This window comes from Antedon bifida, chromosome 1, assembly GCF_963402885.1.
Source record: "Antedon bifida chromosome 1, ecAntBifi1.1, whole genome shotgun sequence".
In the NCBI taxonomy this organism is placed as follows: Eukaryota; Metazoa; Echinodermata; class Crinoidea; order Comatulida; family Antedonidae; genus Antedon; species Antedon bifida.
In genome coordinates, this window is record NC_136226.1 from 26,088,508 (window position 1) to 26,109,273 (window position 20,766).

The window sequence follows — 20,766 nt, forward strand, 5'->3', positions numbered from 1 at the left end:
TATCTTGGGTAATGTGGCGGTCAAGTAAATAATACATGATATAATTATAAGGTAACTAAGCGATAGACAATTAATGAATATTGCTGCAGCATGATTGGACACAACTCAGAAAGGGAGTTCTATTTGCTATATATAAATATATTTTTTCATCAAATGGGGCGATTAAACAAAACTATATCTGGAAATGAACTGGTCAACAACCTACAAACGGTTTAGTTTATTTATAGAATAGAGCGGTAGTTAACATAGATGCTTCAAAAGATAAAATGTGTATATCTCCATTATCTCTGGTTCGGAAAGAATCGAACCAGAGTCAATAGGATGTGTTCGGCTTCTTTAACCATGGTTAGGGTCGTTTCAAACAGAAGCATGAGTTCTCTGGTAGATTGTATTTAGGGCGTTTATAGGGCGTTGAAATGGTTAGAAAAAGTTATAAAATAGTCTTAGTATCATTTCTTTTTTGAAAGTTGTTGAAGAGACAAACTAATGCATAGTATACTGGTACCTAACTGTCATCGTTTTTATTACCTAATAATATTTGAGTAAAAAATGTTTAAATACCTCGTATTGAATCATTTTAAAATCATATAAGAGAGTTACATAAACAATCTCGGAGACCTGTTGCCATCATCAGTGTTCCAGTCTGGTGGAAAATGACGAAGATTTATTCTAAATTTTATTTTTTCCAAAATTCAAGAAAATGTTTGTGTTCTTCTCTTCCCACACCCACCCCAATTTTCTTTCTCTCAAGGATAAATACACGCCCATTCTAAAAGGTACCGTAATCTAAATTCATGAAATACATCATTGTTTCATTGTCTCACAATCTCACAATCCCAGCGCTGATTTTGTAAAGGACGTAAGCGCAACGCAAATAATTTGACCAATCACAAACAATGGATTATTCGCTTGCCATTGGTCAACTCGCTTGCGTTTCGCTTACGTCGTTGCGTTGCGTCCTAGTGAGAACCAAGCTTAGCTTAAACTATGTTTTTGTTTACCTTTTAACCTGGCCATTACTGTGCAGTATTTACTTTATTATCGTTGTAAAATGTGCTTATATATGACTCTTATAATACATATGATTGATGTGTTAGACTTGGATATTTGACATTGAGAATTATAAAGGTCAGAGACTATGTGTTAATAACGATTGTTTATTATTTGGTCAGTTGTTCAATCAATCGATCAGTAACTAGATGATATAGATAACAGTATGTCATCGTCAAATTGTAGGCTACAGTAACTATCAATCAGGCGACATTCGGATAGTGAGTAAAATATTGACTTTGGTAGTATTTTATGTTTTGTTATCGTACTTGTACACTATACTCTATAGATATATTTGATGTACAAATATATAAACACTGCATGCAGCCCAATTTTTCTTATTGAAGTTGATCTGGTGTTTGTAATAAACGTCATCCCACATGGACCCATTTTTTACTCGGGGTACCCGAGTCTAGGACTCTCTAATCTTCTCTTCTATCCGACACTATTAAGTAAAAGTGCGATTTATAAAATACTGCTCCTCTCCTATTCGTTGTAGTATTGAGCTGGGATTTGGCATGAATATACTACAGGAACATGTCCTCAAAGCTATAGAGCCGGATTTTTAATTTCAAACCGGATGCAGCCATATCACGTCTCGAAGATGGTACCGTATAGCCGTATTTGGTAGCGAGGTTATTGACGTGTATGTGACGTCACATCCCGTCTTATGACGTCATTACAGCCTCTTTTGCTGTACCCCGAGTATAGCACATTCGTGCTTGTTCATAGTTGTTCTATGTGTATATTTCTTCTTTCCTTGTAATTCATGCCTTTTTATTTTATTTTTTTTCTTCTCTCTTTATTCTTTTTATCTGATATCAGAATCCATATCAACACAAGTAGTGCAGACTCCATTAAATAACAGTAAGAATGTTAAGAATATGAAAGAAGATTACTTTGGAAGCAATTTTAATATTCTTAAAATTGTTGGCAAAGATGTTGATTTTGCTTTTAATAATTTCACTACTAATGTTTCTTTTAAAACTAGACGTACTAAACCGTTTGTGCACGTGTTAGTCACATGTGTAGCCTACGCGTCGTGATAGTCACATGTTGTCACGTGTGTACGTATCCATGTTAGTCTTTAAAAATACCAGTTACCATTTGAAATGTTTAATGTTTTTCACAAATACACTGATTGGCTAGTTTCTGTAGAGTTTGTTGCGTTTACTGTCGTTTGTCAGTATCGTTGTATGTTTTTATTTCATTTTCGTTTGTCCGTAAACAACTAACTTCAGTAGACACATTTTCAGCCGACAAATTTACCAAGAAAATAAGTTCAGACGAAAGGAATATTTATTTTAATTCACAAAAGAATAAATACATATAATAATATAACCAGAAAGAATACAATTTATATTAACAAATAATTTATTAGGTAAACAGAAAAATGTTAGTTAATAGTTAAGTTTAGACGTGTAATTGTCGTTTGATTTATATTTTTCCCGCTCTTTTTCTTTGACACGTCATAGATGTTGTCGGTCCGTATTGAGTATTCTGGCGACACACACAGATACGCTTTTGATCCTCGTACGATTCGTTTACCTGCAAAAGAAAACATTTAATTTTATATATAGGTATTTCTATAAATAGCCTAAAAGATTAACCAATCACGGACGTTTCTATTTTTGCAACTTCAAACAAGTGATTAGGCCTATACTTTATCTTTTTATTGATTTGTACATTCTAAAAATAGGTTCTCTGTGTATTTAGTATAATATAACAATGCCGTATCCATCATGGCTTACATTATAACTAAGCATTTGCAGTATTTAGAATTAGGTTATCATTTTAATTCTAAATAAACTGATTTTGGTTGAAGAAAATGATTTGCACATTTTGAGAATTTCTTATGCACATTTAACGCCAAAAAAATGATCGTTTTTACATTTACCAGCGTGATGTTTGTACATTAGTGGATTATGCATTTTTACAGATTTGCACATTTTTTAGGGTGCCATGTTTGCACAAATGTTTTTGTTTGCACATTTAAGGGCCAAATGTTTGCACAAATATGGTTGTTTGCACAAAATGTAACTATTTTTTTATACTTTTTTGCACATTTCACGGCTCAACAGACCCCACTTTAGTTTGATTTGTAAAAGAAACCATTTTCAGCAAGGAGTTTAACAACTCTCAGCTTTCAGTAACCAGCAGTTTATTTCTTGTTATTTTAAGTTATAGTCTTTTATTTAAATTTAATTTTCTTCACTCATGTTTATTTTGTGTGTAAGCGGGCCCAATTTCGTTCATAATTTCTATTAATAGGATCCTTTCGATTTGCGACGACGTATAGAACACACTTATATAATAATTGTACAGCTATGCAATTCTTATTGGTCCTTTTTGGTGTTTTTTTTTTTTTTTTTTTTTTTTTCTATTTTAATATTTTAATGCTAAACTTGTTGAATGTTCCTGTATTGTATTTCTTGTGTAAATTGCCTCCTTTTTTATATATAATTATCATTGGTTTTATACTTTTATACAAATTTTAATATTGAGAAAATGTAAATATCTTTGTAATTCAGCTAAGGCTGCGATGATGATAGTGAAATAAATGAAATGAAAAAAAAATAAAAATTTATAATTGTACAATACGTCATTTGTCAAAATCGTGAAGTTCTGTCAAAATAATTTCGCTTTGTTAGTGACGACCGTACATCAAAACAGGTTCAAATGCGCATGTTTCACGAGAACCTAGAATTGGGTCCGACGACTCGACCAAGTCAACGTATATACGAATAGTACAGTACCTCGATATGACATAAGTCCTACGTCGTCGCAAAATCAATCATATCCGTATATTTTAGAAATAAACCATTAGGCCTAAAATAGCGTTTAAGATATATCTTACCGAGTAGTAAACATCATTGTAAATGCAGCCGCATTCTTCTTGAGCCACACACCTATTATTCTTGTCCAGTACGCCACCATTGGGGCAAACACATCCCAGGACACACTGCTGTGTACAAAAGGTGATATCTCCTTGTCGTATTTCCTCGCAGGTAGTTATACCACAAGCACTTGCACACGTGCTAAGTTCCGTATCGCCTTCACAGGTATTGTTTTCAAGTTCAACATCTGGTGAATTAAATGTATAAATTGTCTCTGAAATGTATGTGTATTAACTGTTCATCCTTTATAAAACAGGGAATGGAGTTTTGCTCCTACTTAGTATCAAAACTCGAACAATTCACGCGATTCAAAATTAATTGTTAGGCCTAAAATGTCACTAACATGATGTTATAGTGAGCTATAATTATCTCTTATGCTACAAAAGAAGTTTCTCGCGCTAATGTTGCACAATCTGATAATACTTAATGATCATATTGTTGGCCTACTATTAGATTGAAATCATCATCCGCACGTACCTTCATTGCAATATTTTCCAGTGAGGTGTGGTGGACATTCGCATGTGTAATGTGGGTCAGATGGGTCTGGATTTTTTGGGCGACATGTTGATTCACTGGAACACTTATGTGACCCATCGTAGCAGGGATGACCTTTAACAAAATAAAGCATTTTTATATTGTTTGCATGTTATTTTAATTCTACCACCATCCATGTTATTTATATTTTCTGCAATAACTCGAGGTAAGGACACTGAGCACCCCTATTATATTAAGGGGACTCTTGTTTTGTGTCCCCTTTAGGTGTCCATTGAATAGGGGTGTTCTCTGTAAAAACAAATAAACAAACATACCAGCTTTACAATCTACTAAATTAGCGCTGTCATCGTAATACTCGTAGTGACATCCACCGCAAAAGTTAGGCCTGAAAGATAATATTAATATAAGTAATACATTTCTTATCTATCGTACGGTAATTGTTAAACAATCGATCGTACTTTCTTACTGCCAACAGTTTTATTTGTCAATGTTTTTCCACCATCGTTACGAGTATTTTGTCGTCGTCATCGTGTTTTTAGTTATAGTTTTACTTACACACATACGGCAGAATCATCGAGGAGACATTGCGTCCCTTTGCAGGGATTCTTACAATCAGCTGTAGGAACATTGGATCCAGGACAACGATCTGTATTATAAAATAAAATTTGTATTCACTGAGTAAAGCTGCATTCACACAAGGCGGCGTCGTTTGATAAATAATTGAAAATTACAAAGAATTTAACAGTCCCGTCTTCCGCTCCGTGAAATGGAACAAGTGTGAAATGGAAAAAGTGTAAAATGTAGCTTAATATACTCCTTAAATATAGATTAAGCAGCTGCTTTCATTCCGGATAACCAAATTCGCAGAACGTTTTGTATCGATTGCAATTTGAGTCAATTTCACGGGTTGGAAGTTAGAAGGATAGATTACAGGAGTCAAACTTCGATTAGCGAAAGCTATTTTTTGGCTCCTTTTCACATATTGTACTGTATGTATCATTATATGTGAATGAAGTTGAATGTTGAATATAATGCCTTAGTTAGTTACCGTAGTGTTAGTTTTTGTAACACCTGTTTGATTTTGATCGAATTGGGTGACGTGTAAATTAGTTTTGGTGAATCTTACCTGGGTTTGGTTTGCATCTACAAGTCTTACAACCGTCTGAATCTAACTCATGTCCAAATGGACATTGGTATTCACACACGGGACAAATAACAGGGTCTGAGGAAAAAAAACATAATTCCTACATGAATCATTTATTAATGGTAGGCATCAAAGAACGTGTTGTTGTTCATGGGCAACATATTCCATATTGCGCATTTGCGAGTGTTGCTGCAATAATGTAGAAAGCAGAAATTGTGCTACGTTGGTCACATTAAACGGCAAGATGGAATGGAGAAGAGAGTTTTGGAGGCTTACATTCCAGGGAAGAGAAGAAGAGGAAGACCAAGATGAAAATGGGAGAAGATTATAACAGATGTGTTTGGCTCTATGGAGCAAACAAGTAAGATGGCAAAAGACAGGAGATGGTTTCAAAATACTGTTAGAGAAGCCACGCTCTTATCAGAGTTTGCTTTGACGACGACGAAGACGATTCTGTGTGTACTATATGATTTGTGATCGTACTTTCCCCTTTATCTCTTGTCTATGTAACATTATTTAGCAATTATTATTATAGTTCTGGGTTTACTAGAGGATCTGTGTAACGACCATTTAATAGTGGTTTCACATTGTGTAACCCTTTTTTTTGTTAAATGGTGGATGATACGTTGTCAGTCAATATACTGGACTTACTTGGATTTGGTTTACAAATGCACGTCATGCAGCCATTGTTGTCTTCCACAAATCCGTATGGACATTTGAAACATGTGTGGATTGGACAAGCGGGATCTAAGGAAACAAAACATGTATCATGTAGGCCTATTGTACTACTTGTTATATAATTGCATAATTTATAGAGATTTTTAAACAGTATATTATTGATAATGTTTGTGTTCTTTGCCGGTTCAGTTTGAGTTCGATTAAAGATACATGACTTGGACCATTATTCATACCGATAAGTATGTTCCACAGACTAGGGTCACACAAATGTGTTTATTTACAATCTTACTATCTGTGTCTATATGTTTACGTATGAATGTATTATCTTGATTATGAAGATTAAGGTCTATTAATGGATTAGTATTTTACTCTCATGTGTATATTACCTGGGTTTGGTTTCTGATAATGTACTTTAATTATTTTTACGTATATTACTGTAAGCATGGAGGTATATATATAAGTTCCTCGATGCTGTAAGCAGAACCCATACTATTAAATTAATACTATACATAAAACCTACTATTGTGTATAATAATTGAACCTACTTGGTTTACACTCGCAAATTGGACAGTTGTTTTCGTCTAGAACGTTTCCATAAGGACACACTCTTTTGCACAAAGACGGACAGGCTTTATATAATCAGAATAAAAACAAAATTAATATTCATTTCTGACACCAACAAGATCGTCATCATCCTTAACAGCATCAATATTATTCTTTATCAACTATATCATTATTATCTTCAGCATCATTATCATTCCGATATCAACTACATCATTACCTTCAGCGTCATATTTCTCAATCTCAACTCATCATCCGTACCAACAGTGACGTCGACCTCGACGCATCATGCTAAACATCCATATATGTCATCAACTCACTAATCCATTTCCATTATGTTTTTCTTGATTTATATATTTGGATTATATTATACAGGAATCGAAAGAACTTTTTATAAATTCATTTAAAACATACAAACTACAAACCATTTTCGCAAATTTCTCCGTAGTATAACCTAGGACAATGACACGTAAATCCACTGTCGTCTGGGTTTGGTACGCACGTACCGCCATTTTCACATCCGGGTGTTCCTGGTGCACAGGGTCTACCGACCACAGGGCCTGTTTATATAAGCAGTATAATTGATTTAGCACAACAAGGTAACATAGTGTATATATATATATGCAGTGATGAGGCCGACTTTCAAATGTAGTACTTTGTGTGTTAGAAGCAACTCACTCAATCGCAAATGTATGAAATGCTCTACTAATGTTAAATGTTGCCCTTTTAGATCTTATTGTAATGATAAAAGAAATTGAATACGCATAATTAATTATTTCTTATCTTACCTGGATTTAGTTTGCACTTGCATGTCTGACAGCCGTCTGAATCCAACTCATAGCCAAATGAACATGGGAAACATTTGTACAGGGGACAAATAACAGGGTCTGAGAAAAAAAAAACAATTCATAAATAATAATAAAAAGTCATAAAATAGTCATTGAGATGGCCAATTGTATATGTTGTCTGTTACTGCGTCTCTTTTTGCGCATTTATGAAAATAAGCATTTGTTCCTAAAATATAATATGTACAGGACTTGTAACGACAAAGTATTGCAGTTGTTGACGAGTATCAAATCTAGAGATATATATTGTTAGTAAATACTTAATTGTATATTACCTGGAATTGGATTTGGTTTACAAATGCACGTCATGCAGCCATTGTTGTCTTCCACAAATCCGTATGGACATTTGAAACATGTAAGGATTGGACAAGCGGGATCTAAGGAAACAAAACATGTATCTTGTCATATACAGTACTTTTTATGTTTCTAATAATTGGCTATAATGTATATAATAGAGATTATATAAACAGTATAGCATTTTATTGAAATATTGTAACGTTGTTTTCTCCGCCGGTAAAATTTCAGTTTTATTAGTGATAAAGACATGGACCATAATATTCATACCTGATATTAAGATATACTATAGCATATTGCCGGTAAGACAGTTGGTCACATCAATGTTTTTTTAGTCTTACTATGTATTAAGATTGTCTAAAGGTTTGCATAACGATTGAACATTAACAAGTTTAAAAGTTGTGTATGCCTTGCGTTGTGTAGCAACCGTCTTCTTTAATCCATAAGAACGATTGTAACTGAAACGTCGAGACGTTCTCAACTTATATCGTGTATTTCATTTTTGGAAACTTAGTGTACCGCGAACCTTACTTTATATTGTATATAATAACTGAACCTACTTGGTTTACACTCGCAAATTGGGCAGTTGTTTTCGTCTAGAACGTTTCCATAAGGGCACAATTTTTTGCACAAAGACGGGCAGGCTGTTAGAATAGAAATAACACATTATTAATATCATCACCATCCAATTTCTATTCTGGTCTGTCTGGATTATTGGAATCTTTTTTAAAACTTTATTTATACTTGTTTAAAATTATATTTAAGAAGATACAAACCATTTTCACAAATTTCTCCGTAGTATAATTTAGGACATTCACACGTAAATCCACTGTCGTCTGGGTTTGGTACGCACGTACCACCATTTTCACATCCGGGTGTTCCTGGTGCACAGGGTCTACCAATCACAGGAGCTGTTTAATATATAAAACATATCTAGCACGTAAAGGTAGAGAAATGATTTTGTGACAATGTCCTGGTGTGTTAATGTCATTTTGATATTAGCACAACTATACAAATGTCGAACAGTCGATGATGTTTTCTCCAAAACAAATAAATTTACTTAGGCCTAGCATGAATGAGCGAAAGTCAATTATAACAAACCTATGATAGTGTGTGCCTAAACGCCCAACAATCTTATTTTAATTTTACATAAACGAAACTGGTGGAGGCGGGAATATAGAAGTAATTTTTAACCCCGAATCAGAGCTGCTACATAGGAGTTATATCGTGGTTAACGACGAGGAGGTAAGAGAGTTAACTGATCGCACGGCCACTTACCTCGGATGTAACTCGGATATGATGAGCAGTAAGCATGTATACAATATAACAGAGTTAATTCTAGTGTTACAGAATAAACAAGAGTGAGGCGCTTGTAGCCGCAGGATTCATAGGTGAAGATTTATCTAGGTGATATCTTTTTTCGGCTCTTTTGGCGTGGAAGATTCACACCACCGAAGACCTGCCATTCAGCTGTTTCGAAACGCATGTGGTTAAACTGCACACATCCATAGTGTTTACACGCACTTGAGTTAACTCGTTACCGTTAACTTGGTTTCGTTAACCTCGATGTAACTCCAATTCACCTCTGATACTCCGATGGGTTTCAGAGGTGTGTAACTATCTTCGATAGGTTTAAGAACAAACTGAATCGCAATGGAACTCCGATAGTCCACTATTTAACTCCGATAGAGAATAGATCATGTAAAGAAAGCTCATGTAACTGTCGAAGCATTTCCATAAAGGCATCATTATTACATGGACACAGACGGGCTGTTATAATAAGAGTAAAACCAGAACAATGTTTTATCCATCTATTCATGGATTATTGGAAAAAGTGTTTTATTTTTCAAAATAAAAAGTAAAGGAAGTTGCATTTTCTCAAGTAGGAGTCAGTGGACCGTGTAATGTGTTTAATTAGCTTACTCACCTGGTCTGCATAAACATGTGGGACAACCGTTTTCATCGGGAACATTTCCAAACTCACAGAATATTGCACAAACGGGAGGACATGGTTCTAAGAGTGGAAAAGCACGGCACCATTATCATCATCAATTATTCTTTGAAGTACATATCATAGATTACGATAATTAATATGGTTCTGTAAACTCACTTGGTTTGCATGTGCATGTTGGACAACCGTTTTCATCGAGAACATTTCCATACAAACAGAATTTCTCGCATAAAGGAGGACACGTCGGTTCTGAAATATTAAAGTTCCATATCATACCACTGCTATCCTAATTACACATTAACGCTTTTCATAATTTAGCGGTATTATTTTATAGTTATCATTTATACTAACTTGGTTTGCATACGCAGGTGGGGCAATCATTTTTGTCGAGAACATTTCCAAACTCACAGTATATATCACAAACTGGTGGACACGTGGTCGGTTCTAAAAGAGAAATACAACCAAATGTATCACTATTAGAATATTATCACTGCCTTCATTATATTCATCCTTTTCGTCATCACTATTAAAATCTTATCACTGCCTTCATTATATTCATCCTTTTCGTCATCACTATTACAATCTTATCACTGTCTTCATTATATTCATCCTTTTCGTCATCACTATTACAATCTTATCACTGTCTTCACTATATTCATCCTTTTCGTCATCACTATTACAATCTTATCACTTTCTTCTTTATATTCATCCTTTTCGTCATCATTATTACAATCTTATCACTCTCTTCATTATGGTAATCGTTTTCGTCATCACTATTACAATCTTATCACTGTTTTCATTCTGGCCATCGTTTTCGTCATCACTATAACAATCTTATCACTTTCTTCTTTAGAGTCATCCTTTTCGTCATCACTATTACAATCTTATCACTGTCTTCACTATATTCATCCTTTTCGTCATCACTATTACAATCTTATCACTCTCTTCATTATATTCATCCTTTTCGTCATCACTATTACAATCTTATCACTTTCTTCTTTATAGTCATCCTTTTCGTCATCACTATTACAATCTTATCACTGTCTTCATTATATTCATCCTTTTCGTCATCACTATTACAATCTTATCACTTTCTTCTTTATAGTCATCCTTTTCGTCATCACTATAACAATCTTATCACTTTCTTCTTTATAGTCATCCTTTTCGTCATCACTATTACAATCTTATCACTGTCTTCACTATAGTCATCCTTTTCGCCATCACTATTACAATCTTATCACTCTCTTCAGTATAGTCATTCTTTTCGTCATCACTATTACAATCTTATCACTGTCTTCATTATATTCATCCTTTTCGTCATCACTATTACAATCTTATCACTTTCTTCTTTATAGTCATCCTTTTCGTCATCACTATTACAATCTTATCACTGTCTTCATTATATTCATCCTTTTCGTCATCACTATTACAATCTTATCACTTTCTTCTTTATAGTCATCCTTTTCGTCATCACTATAACAATCTTATCACTTTCTTCTTTATAGTCATCCTTTTCGTCATCACTATTACAATCTTATCACTGTGTTCATTCTGGCCATCGTTTTCGTCATCACTATTACAATCTTATCACTGTCTTCACTATATTCATCCTTTTCGTCATCACTATTACAATCTTATCACTGTCTTCATTATATTCATCCTTTTCGTCATCACTATTACAATCTTATCACTTTCTTCTTTATAGTCATCCTTTTCGTCATCACTATTACAATCTTATCACTGTCTTCACTATATTCATCCTTTTCATCATCACTATTACAATCTTATCACTGTCTTCATTATGGCCATCGTTTTCGTCATCACTATTACAATCTTATCACTCTCTTCATTATAGTCATCCTTTTCGTCATCACTATTACAATCGTATCACTGTCTTCACTATATTCATCCTTTTCGTCATCACTATTACAATCTTATCACTGTTTTCATTCTGGCCATCGTTTTTGTCATCACTATTACAATCTTATCACTCTCTTCAGTATAGTCATCCTTTTCGTCATCACTATTACAATCTTATCACTCTCTTCATTATATTCATCGTTTTCGTCATCACTATTACAATCTTATCACTGTCTTCATTATATTCATCCTTTTCGTCATCACTATTACAATCTTATCACTCTCTTCATTATAGTCATCATTTTCGTCATCACTATTACAATCTTATCACTGTCTTCATTATGGCCATCCTTTTCGTCATCACTATTACAATCTTATCACTGTCTTCATTATGGTCATCCTTTTCGTCATCAATATTACAATCTTATCACTCTCTTCATTATGGTAATCGTTTTCGTCATCACTATTACAATCTTATCACTGTCTTCATTATGGCCATCCTTTTCGTCATCACTATTACAATCTTATCACTGTCTTCATTATAGTCATCCTTTTCGTCATCACTATTACAATCTTATCACTTTCTTCATTATATTCATCCTTTTCGTCATCACTATAACAATCTTATCACTTTCTTCATTATATTCATCGTTTTCGTCATCACTATTACAATTTTATCACTCTCTTCATTATAGTCATTCTTTTCGTCATCACTATTACAATCTTATCACTCTCTTCTTTATAATCATCCTTTTCGTCATCACTATTACAATCTTATCACCTGTCTTCATTATGGTCAAACTTACCACATATCGCTAGTTCACCATCTCGTGTATAAAATTCTTGAGTACAGACACAAGAAGCGCTGAAAATAGATATATTTGTACCGTTTAACCTTACAAAAACAACTAGAAGAAGGTTTCAAAAACAAGGTTTAATATTATAAGAACAGAAATATCTAAATTTTAAACTTTAACCATTAGGCCTAAACCATAATTAGAATGAGTAGGTCTACACATAGGTATCCCAAACCATAGTTCCGGCCCACACCTTCCCTTACAAATATAATCCTGAAACCAACCTTAGAGACTAATCATAAGATAACAAGTTGATTATGTTGTTTTAAATTCTCGAAAAGTTTAAAAGGTTGTTTAGTGTATAACTTACACACATATTGCGTCTGGTTGTAGTTCACAGGTGAAGAAGCGTTTGTCGCAAGGATCAATGAAACAGAATGGTGGGTTTTCACAAGGCTCTGCACAGTAACAATATTATAATCAATAACATATAACTGTATATCGATGTAGATTTCAGATAGTTATTAAACCTATATCTTTAAAATAGTTATACATATGTTTTTGAAAAGCATAAAAGTGGTTCACCTAAACGCACAAATACAATTAATTGCAATACCTGGTAAGCAGATACAGGTCGGGCAGCCTCTCCTGTCTGTGACGTAACCGAATGGACACGTTTTCTTTCCACAAGAAACCAGTTTACAAGCTGAAAATAAAAAGGCTTATTTTCAATACTATAAACTGCATTATATTAATAATGGGATATTAATGTAAAGCTCTGTCTCTGTGATGTGCCCCAATATAGAAATGATATGCTCAAATATGGTAGTGATATGAAATCATCATGTCCATGGGCACATCACATTTTTTTTTTGTCACATCAAGTTTGACATTAATTTCGTTAATGGAATATGATTTATTCATGAAACATGTTGAACAGAGGTCTGGGGAGACCCAAGAGCTGTCAATGTGCATTGTGACTACTACTCATTTTGAGTAATAAGGGACCCACTTTGTATACAGTAAATTAAAGTAAGTTAAATTAATTTTACATGTAGGATATGGCCTACGGTTTAAACTTACGTGGTGCGGACTTGCATTCGCACGTTGGACAACCGTTTTTATCAAGAACATTTCCAAATTCACAGGCTATTTCACAGACTGGCGGACACTCTGCAGATAAGAAAGACGGCATCTTATGTTGTGTGTGTTTTTTTTGTTTTGGTGACAAAATAACGGATAATGAACATGTGTATGTAATTGAAAAATCTACTTTTACAGTGAAGAGAAATATAAACTTACCACACACTGCCAATGTACCAGAATGTGTGTAAAACTCTTGAGTGCAGTCACAGTTGTTTGGGCTACAGATTATAATTAAAATGGAATGGTAATACAACATTGAATGGCTTATAACTTTATTGGCGTGCTAACAAGTTTGATATATGGCAATAGGCCTAAAAACTAAAACATTAGGCAAGCCCTGATCTAACTTTCAGACCACCGATATCAGTATTCATTCAGATATTGTTAATACAAATGGGTACTAAGTGATATGAGTTCAATATTTCATGATTATTACTTAAAATATTACAAAAAAATGACTTTAAATTCAGAAAATTCAAATTCAAACTTTAGAATAAAGTATAGTGCCTATAATAATACTTACACACAAACGGCATTTGGATTGAGATTGCATGTAAATAACTCTGGGTCACATGGGTCGATTAGACATGTAGCGGGAGGATCGCATGGCTCTGGAAACGGATAATATCACAAATAACTAAGACATGGCATATTATATCAGGGTAAATTGTACTGAGTTTTCATTCATTAAGGAGAAAAATAACGCTCGATATAGAAGCCTCGATTAATAACTGCACAATTAATTAATTATCAATGTGTACCGCATAGCCATAATACTTGGATGGTACTTAGTTTTTCCCATCATGTTGCGACAAACATTAGGCCTATGAAGGTAGTTAGCCTGATGATATGAAATATTCATTAATGTAGCTATGTAGGCCGTACTTACCTGGTAGACACACACAAATGTCACAGCCACAGTCATCCGTGGCATAACCAAAGGGACATTTTTTGTTGCAGTAATTGAAAGGACAGTTCTCTAGGAAAAAATACGATAGTATTAGTAAGGTTATATATCATAATATGTTAAAATATTTTTTATATGATGGCTGTCCCTGTAAAACACTTTAATTTTATTATGAATATCAATGATTTTTAGGCAATGATGTTAAACTATTTTAGATATGACGGCTGTCCCTTCCTTACGTAACGTAAAACACTTTGAATTATTGTTATGTAAAATTATGAATATCAATACTTTTTAGTCAATGATGTTAACATATTTTAGATACTTTTAATTATTATTATTATAATAATTATGAATATTAATAATGTTAAGGCGTTGATAAAACAGTGATAATTTTGATATCCGGAGTTGTGAAACATCTGTAAATAAATAAAAAGTATAGTCCTAATCTCTGTCTACACTATAAAACTTTATGTGACAACAACTTTATGGGCATATCACTACCATATTTGGGCACATCACACTTTGTAGACAGAGCGTTAGAATACAATGGAGGACTTGCATGATGTTATAAACTTACTTCTTCCACATCGACGACCTTTGTAACACTTTGGACAGTCACATGTGAAGCCACGGGCGATTGTTGGATCTTCTACACAAACTCCTCCATTCAAACAGTTATCACCAGTCTCACATGCATCCAATGTCACAGCTAAGAAAATAAGAATATAAGTGGAACGCCTAAATATAACAATACCCTACTACAGTGTATAAGTAAGTAAGTAAGATGAACTCGGCGTTCAAACTTGCAGTCTCTAAAATATGGAATAACCTACCAACTGAAATTAAACATTCCCCAAAATTGCTTCATTCAAAGCTAGATATCGATCTCATTTTTTTCACAAAACTAAACTTTTTTTTTCTTGATTTGTTTGTATCAAGACAGGACCACAATGTGAAACAGGTTTTCTTTTGCCTGATTGTGTGATCCTGTATAAAGATGTTGTTAAATAAAAAATGTATAATTTATGTGTAGGCCTACCAGCAAGTCATCCATTCAATGTTGTATCTTTTATAACACATGCATTTGCTACAGATTTTTTTCTATGTATGTAAATTTTGATAAAACAATAATAATTATATTCATTATGGATATGATTGTGTCACAATATTTTTTAAATACCTGTGCATTCCACTTCTCTTCCACCAATATCATAAAAATGTGGTTTACAATCACAATTACTTGGCCTAAAATAAAAATAATATCAATATTAGCCTAAAATTATCATAGAAAAGATAATGTAATGTACTGTACTAATAACTATATTATCGCATATTCAACCTTGTAATCGCGCCCATCTCTTCCTCCACAATGTGAATTTTGTTTCTATGTTATTAATCCACAATCGAATTTCGAACCTTAAGCTTGGTTCCCACTGACGTAACGCAATGACGTAAACGCAACGCAAGCGTGTTGACCAATGACAAGCGACAGTTTGTGATTGGTCAACTTACGTTGCGTTACGTCCTTGTTGTGTTGCGTCTCTAGTGGGAACCAATGTGCAATTGTATTAATTTTCCTTAGATGCTCATATTACTGTTTTCCAAAACCGAAGTTTAAAAACCAGAGCCGAATAATTAGAGCCAAATCATAACGGAACTCAAAGTACTGTAAAACCACTTTCCTTCACCTAAAGTTTGTTGACTCAGTCGTGCCTATATTGTTAATACGTACAATGGATTAGATTCTACTTCCTACTTCAACATATCTTTTGTATTAAGATTCACTTATGATTAGTTCTAAATAGTTGAAGACTTCCTAAGTACGCCACTCCACTTCCCCTGGATTTTAACTATCCGTTCATTAAGACGAATATAATTATAGTTAATTCCAGATAGTTTGTTCTTTAATACTTATAATTATAAGTGCCGGACCTATACCAATTAACATATGCTTTTGTATAAGTTTTATCAATCTTCAAATTATGCGGTTGTTCTAAGAATTAAATTAAATCACATCACGTATTTTGTTCGTTTACGCAATAAGTCGAATTGAAGTATAATGTGCTCTAGTCCTATTCATTCATTCATTCGGTTTCATTTCACAATGCATCACACTTGATAAGTTATTACAGAATAATTCAAAGTATTAAATACAAGATGCAAAGCCTGGAAAAAACAAATAAGCTCAATATATAGAGCTTTAAGCCTGTATTCACCAGAACAAAATAACTAACTAATAATAATTCTATCAAATAATAATAATAAACAATACGTACATTTAGGCCTAATTAAATAAGATCAGACAAGTAGTCTTAATTAAGGTGAAACGAAATCAAACTGTATCATGTATTTCAATATCTCTTTTTCCAATCCAGGTTTTGTTCAGTGTCTATTTAATTTGAATCACTTAAAGCAGGGAAGAGTGAATTTAGTTGTAATTTCACTCTTCCTTTCTTAAAGCAAATCATAACAATTGATATGTTGAAAGAATCGTTTACGTCAAATTCTTCCGGAAGGGGGAATAGTGAAAAGTGTAATCTCACTCTGCTCTGTGTAAATATAAACATATACGTCGTTAGGATTTTAATCCGCGACTACAGTTCTCGACCACCGCCTTAAAACTGTAATGACATGATTTCTTAATTAAAATTGTACGAATAAGATTGATTTTTTTGTATTGAACTTACACACACACTGTTGATATTTTCCAAGGACAAACGACTCCAGGTGCACACGGGTCCTTCTTACATATTTTGGAGGCGTCGCAACTTTCATCTATATTAATACAATTGTACAGTGTACGAATTTATAATATGATTGCAATATCGTTTTAAGGTACCATATTTAATAATTTATTGTTCTTGAGGGGTTTTAGGGAGGTACGTTTATTCGAAGGAGGCGTTTATTTTGTGGGTGTAATTATGTATATTCAAATAAATGCTCCCTCCATGAGAAAATACAACACAGTTAAGGTCTAATATCAAGAATAAAATACAGTAAAAATTGTGTCAAAATGCATGGTAAATTGTAGATCTTGAAAGCCATGAATTCTACTACAAAATAGAAATTTGTTATAATACAGTATTCAGAGGGTGGAGAGGGGGAGTGGGGGAGCGTTTATTAGTGGCGGAGTTTATTCGAGTAAGGTATACGTATATAAGTACTCTAGGCGTTGATTTCTGTTCTGATGATGAGAACAGTTTTCTCGAAACATGTCACGGTGTTTTATGGCAGTTTGCCTATTTATCAAATGCCTCTTGGTTTTAACTCGAAAGTTTGGTGGTATCATACATGATTTATCTAACAAATAGAGATAAAATAATATAGGCTTAGGCTTTCATATCTATGATTATACTACATAAGCTGAGGGCAGCAATTCAACTTACCCGGCCTGCATTTGCATGTTTCACATCCGTTTTCATCTCTTAAATACCCAAATGGACAATTAAAAAGGCAATTTAAATCAGGACATGGACCTACAAATAATACAATAGCTCTTTTATTCAAAGTTGTTAGATTGTTCATTATATTCGTTCATTAAATTCATAAATGTTTAGCAGTATTTGTTCGTCTTATTTTCATTTATCATTCGTTCATCTTAAGTATTCGTTCCGGCTATATTCGTTTATTTCATATTATTAGAATTACTCATTCATACATTCGTTTATTCATTCATTCATATTTATCTCCATATTTTTTTCATCTATATACGCTCATTCATTCATTCGTTCATTAATAATTCATGAACTGTTTTCTATTCATTCATTATGTAAATGTTTTTTTTTATTTATGTTATTTTATCATTTGTTATCATATTAATATTATTCATTCATGTATTCGTTTAGTCATATTTATCTCCATATTCTTTCATCTATATACGCTCATTCATTCATTCGTTCATTATCATTAATAATTCATAAACTGTTTTCTATTCATTCTGTAAATGTTATTTTTATTTATGTTATGTTATCATCTGTTATCATGGCTTACCCGCTGTGCATTCACATATGTAGCAACCGTTTTCGCGTGTATATCCGTACTGGCAATCGAGCAATGGACAGTTAAGTCCTGGACAGGGCCTTGGTGTAGTTGATTCCTCGCCTGGGCCTAACAAAATATAATTAAAAAATAATTAAACCCAACTCTTAATTTTAGGTGAACGTACTACAAATATTGCAATTGAATGTTAAAACATGCACAACATTCTGAGAAAAAGGAATGTAGATTAGTTGATTTTATGGGGGTGTCATATAGGATAGCAACACCAGTAAATTCTGTTTTTCTATTCTACTATTATTCATTCTGTAAAGCTCTGTCTACAGTTAAGGGACAAAAAATGTGATGTCCCTATATATAGACATGATGATGTCATATCACTACCATATTTGGCATATCACTACCATATTTGGGCATATCACTACCATATTTGAGCATATCACTACCATTTTGGGGCACAAACTTTTTTGATAGTGTAGACCGATTTTCATTTATTTAGTCTGTTATCATCACTTACCAGTGGCGCATTCGCATATGTGGCAACCGTTTTCATCGCGTGCGTATCCGTACAGCAGACAATCAAGCAATGGACAGTCGAGCCCCGGACATGGTCTGGGTGTAGTTGATTCCTCACCTGAGCATAAAACAAGTTTGTTTTTTTATTGTTATAATTGGCCTATGCAGACCAACTAATGAACTTTCCTTTCTGAGAAATGTTGCAATGGAATAAAAGTAAAAACAGTTAGTGGGTTCTGAGGACCAGTGACGGTATATATTCATCAGTGAATGCAATCTAAGCGAAATGCTTAAATATTGAGTTAAGTGAAATACTTCAAATATTGGTGTGATTGGTGAATACGGCCACATGGTTGGTGAATGTAGTTCAGACATAATGATAATGAAAATAATAAAGTTCAATTTAATATATCGCAAAATGCAGGGCGCATCTAACGCTGAACAATCGACAGAAAAGAGAAAAAGAATAATGACAAAGTAAAACAATAGTTAGCTTTTTTCTTCACATTTTTAAGAATTTGTTTTTACAGGTTTTGCCGTTTTGCATTGTTATTGGTTTCTAAGACCCTGTAAAACCAATGATTCGCAAAGATAAATATTGATTGCATTTACAAAGGATGTTCAAGCATCGTTGAGACAATACAATAGCCGAAACCCAATGCATTGCGTACTTCCCTTTCTATGACGATTGAATACAAGTATCTGTTTCCTTCCTACACATTGAAGATTAAGTGGAAATACATCACAGACTTAAACAATAATTTTTGTTTTAATAACTTAAAAAAAAATATGTGTATATATTTCTTTCCTTTTTCTTAGATGACACAAGTCAAATAAACATAAACTTTTATTAACATTTAATAAAGCTTCAATTTTCACTTAAGCATTTCTTAATTGACTTAATCAGAACGATTAAGACGGGAAAATAACAAAATGACCATGGTCTAATACCCTTGACCTATTCTTCTTACATTTGAATTCGACTAACGTGAAGTAACTATTGGGGTTGTGTATCCAACAATCCAACCACCACCCCCACCCCCTCCACCACTTCTCCAGTGATAATAATGTTTTACTACAATATATAGTTGTATGGATAATTGAAAACATAGTTCTATATATATTGTTCTTCTCTACTTGCAATTGTCTTGAAATCTAGAAGTATGATATTAATGTATTTTATGAAAAACATATAAAGCCAATATAAATGTGTGTTACTTACCAATTACGTAAGGATGTGCTATGCTTACTGCACAGAGCAGACTGGCCGTGATAACCAACTGTAATATCGACTTAGCCATCTTATTCAACTGAATAACGATTTTAAACATACGTGTTTTATTTTTATATATACCGGATAAATAGTTATGGCCAATCCATGGCCAGCGATTCTAGATTAGCGGAGATGAAGTCTTTAATTCGATGACATATTGTTTTCCAAAAGTTTGATTGGCATTATAAATTCCCGGCACCTCGGAAGCGGATATAATGGATAAGTACCTAAAACCCTCCCGGATTAACACTAAAGATCTCTATGATTATAATACACAGATTGATAGGCATATATTCTAAATCAGAAAAGAGAGAGAAAAACGAAATAATGACGATCACAAATGTTGTGCTTAT

The 20,766-nt window shown here is 33.4% G+C and overlaps 1 protein-coding gene across 3 annotated transcripts; it reads right to left on the reverse strand.

Moving 5' to 3' along the window:
- Positions 1-2,331: 2,331 nt before the first annotated feature.
- Positions 2,332-20,491, reverse strand: LOC144846965 (uncharacterized). 3 transcript variants are annotated; one of them, XM_078703587.1, is made up of 30 exons: positions 20,363-20,491; positions 19,142-19,258; positions 18,619-18,735; positions 18,015-18,104; positions 17,316-17,403; positions 15,809-15,873; positions 15,206-15,337; positions 14,608-14,697; positions 14,242-14,329; positions 13,875-13,936; positions 13,656-13,745; positions 13,189-13,278; positions 12,943-13,030; positions 12,582-12,640; positions 10,267-10,359; positions 10,075-10,164; positions 9,892-9,978; positions 8,741-8,875; positions 8,525-8,608; positions 7,946-8,047; positions 7,614-7,712; positions 7,251-7,385; positions 6,810-6,893; positions 6,238-6,333; positions 5,569-5,664; positions 4,998-5,088; positions 4,757-4,827; positions 4,425-4,556; positions 3,908-4,134; positions 2,332-2,598 (listed from the first exon to the last, which is right to left on the reverse strand). In XM_078703587.1, the coding sequence occupies exons 1-30, from the start codon at positions 20,469-20,471 to the stop codon at positions 2,488-2,490; spliced, it is 3,018 nt and encodes a 1,005-aa protein (XP_078559713.1). In that variant the 5' UTR covers positions 20,472-20,491; the 3' UTR covers positions 2,332-2,487. The 3 variants fall into 3 exon arrangements, with proteins under 3 accessions (XP_078559713.1, XP_078559716.1, XP_078559714.1); XM_078703590.1 differs by lacking the exon at positions 18,619-18,735; XM_078703588.1 differs by lacking the exon at positions 7,946-8,047.
- Positions 20,492-20,766: the final 275 nt, after the last annotated feature.

Bases quoted from the DNA above. Each gene is read 5' to 3' on its own strand.
- LOC144846965 (XM_078703587.1), bottom strand. From the start codon at position 20,471: ATGTTTAAAATCGTTATTCAGTTGAATAAGATGGCTAAGTCGATATTA. The intron at 9,979-10,074 runs GTGAGTTTACAG...TTCCACTCTTAG, and splicing joins AACATGCACATGCAAACCAA to AACCATGTCCTCCCGTTTGT. The intron at 4,135-4,424 runs GTACGTGCGGAT...TTAATTCACCAG, and splicing joins TGGAAAATATTGCAATGAAG to ATGTTGAACTTGAAAACAAT.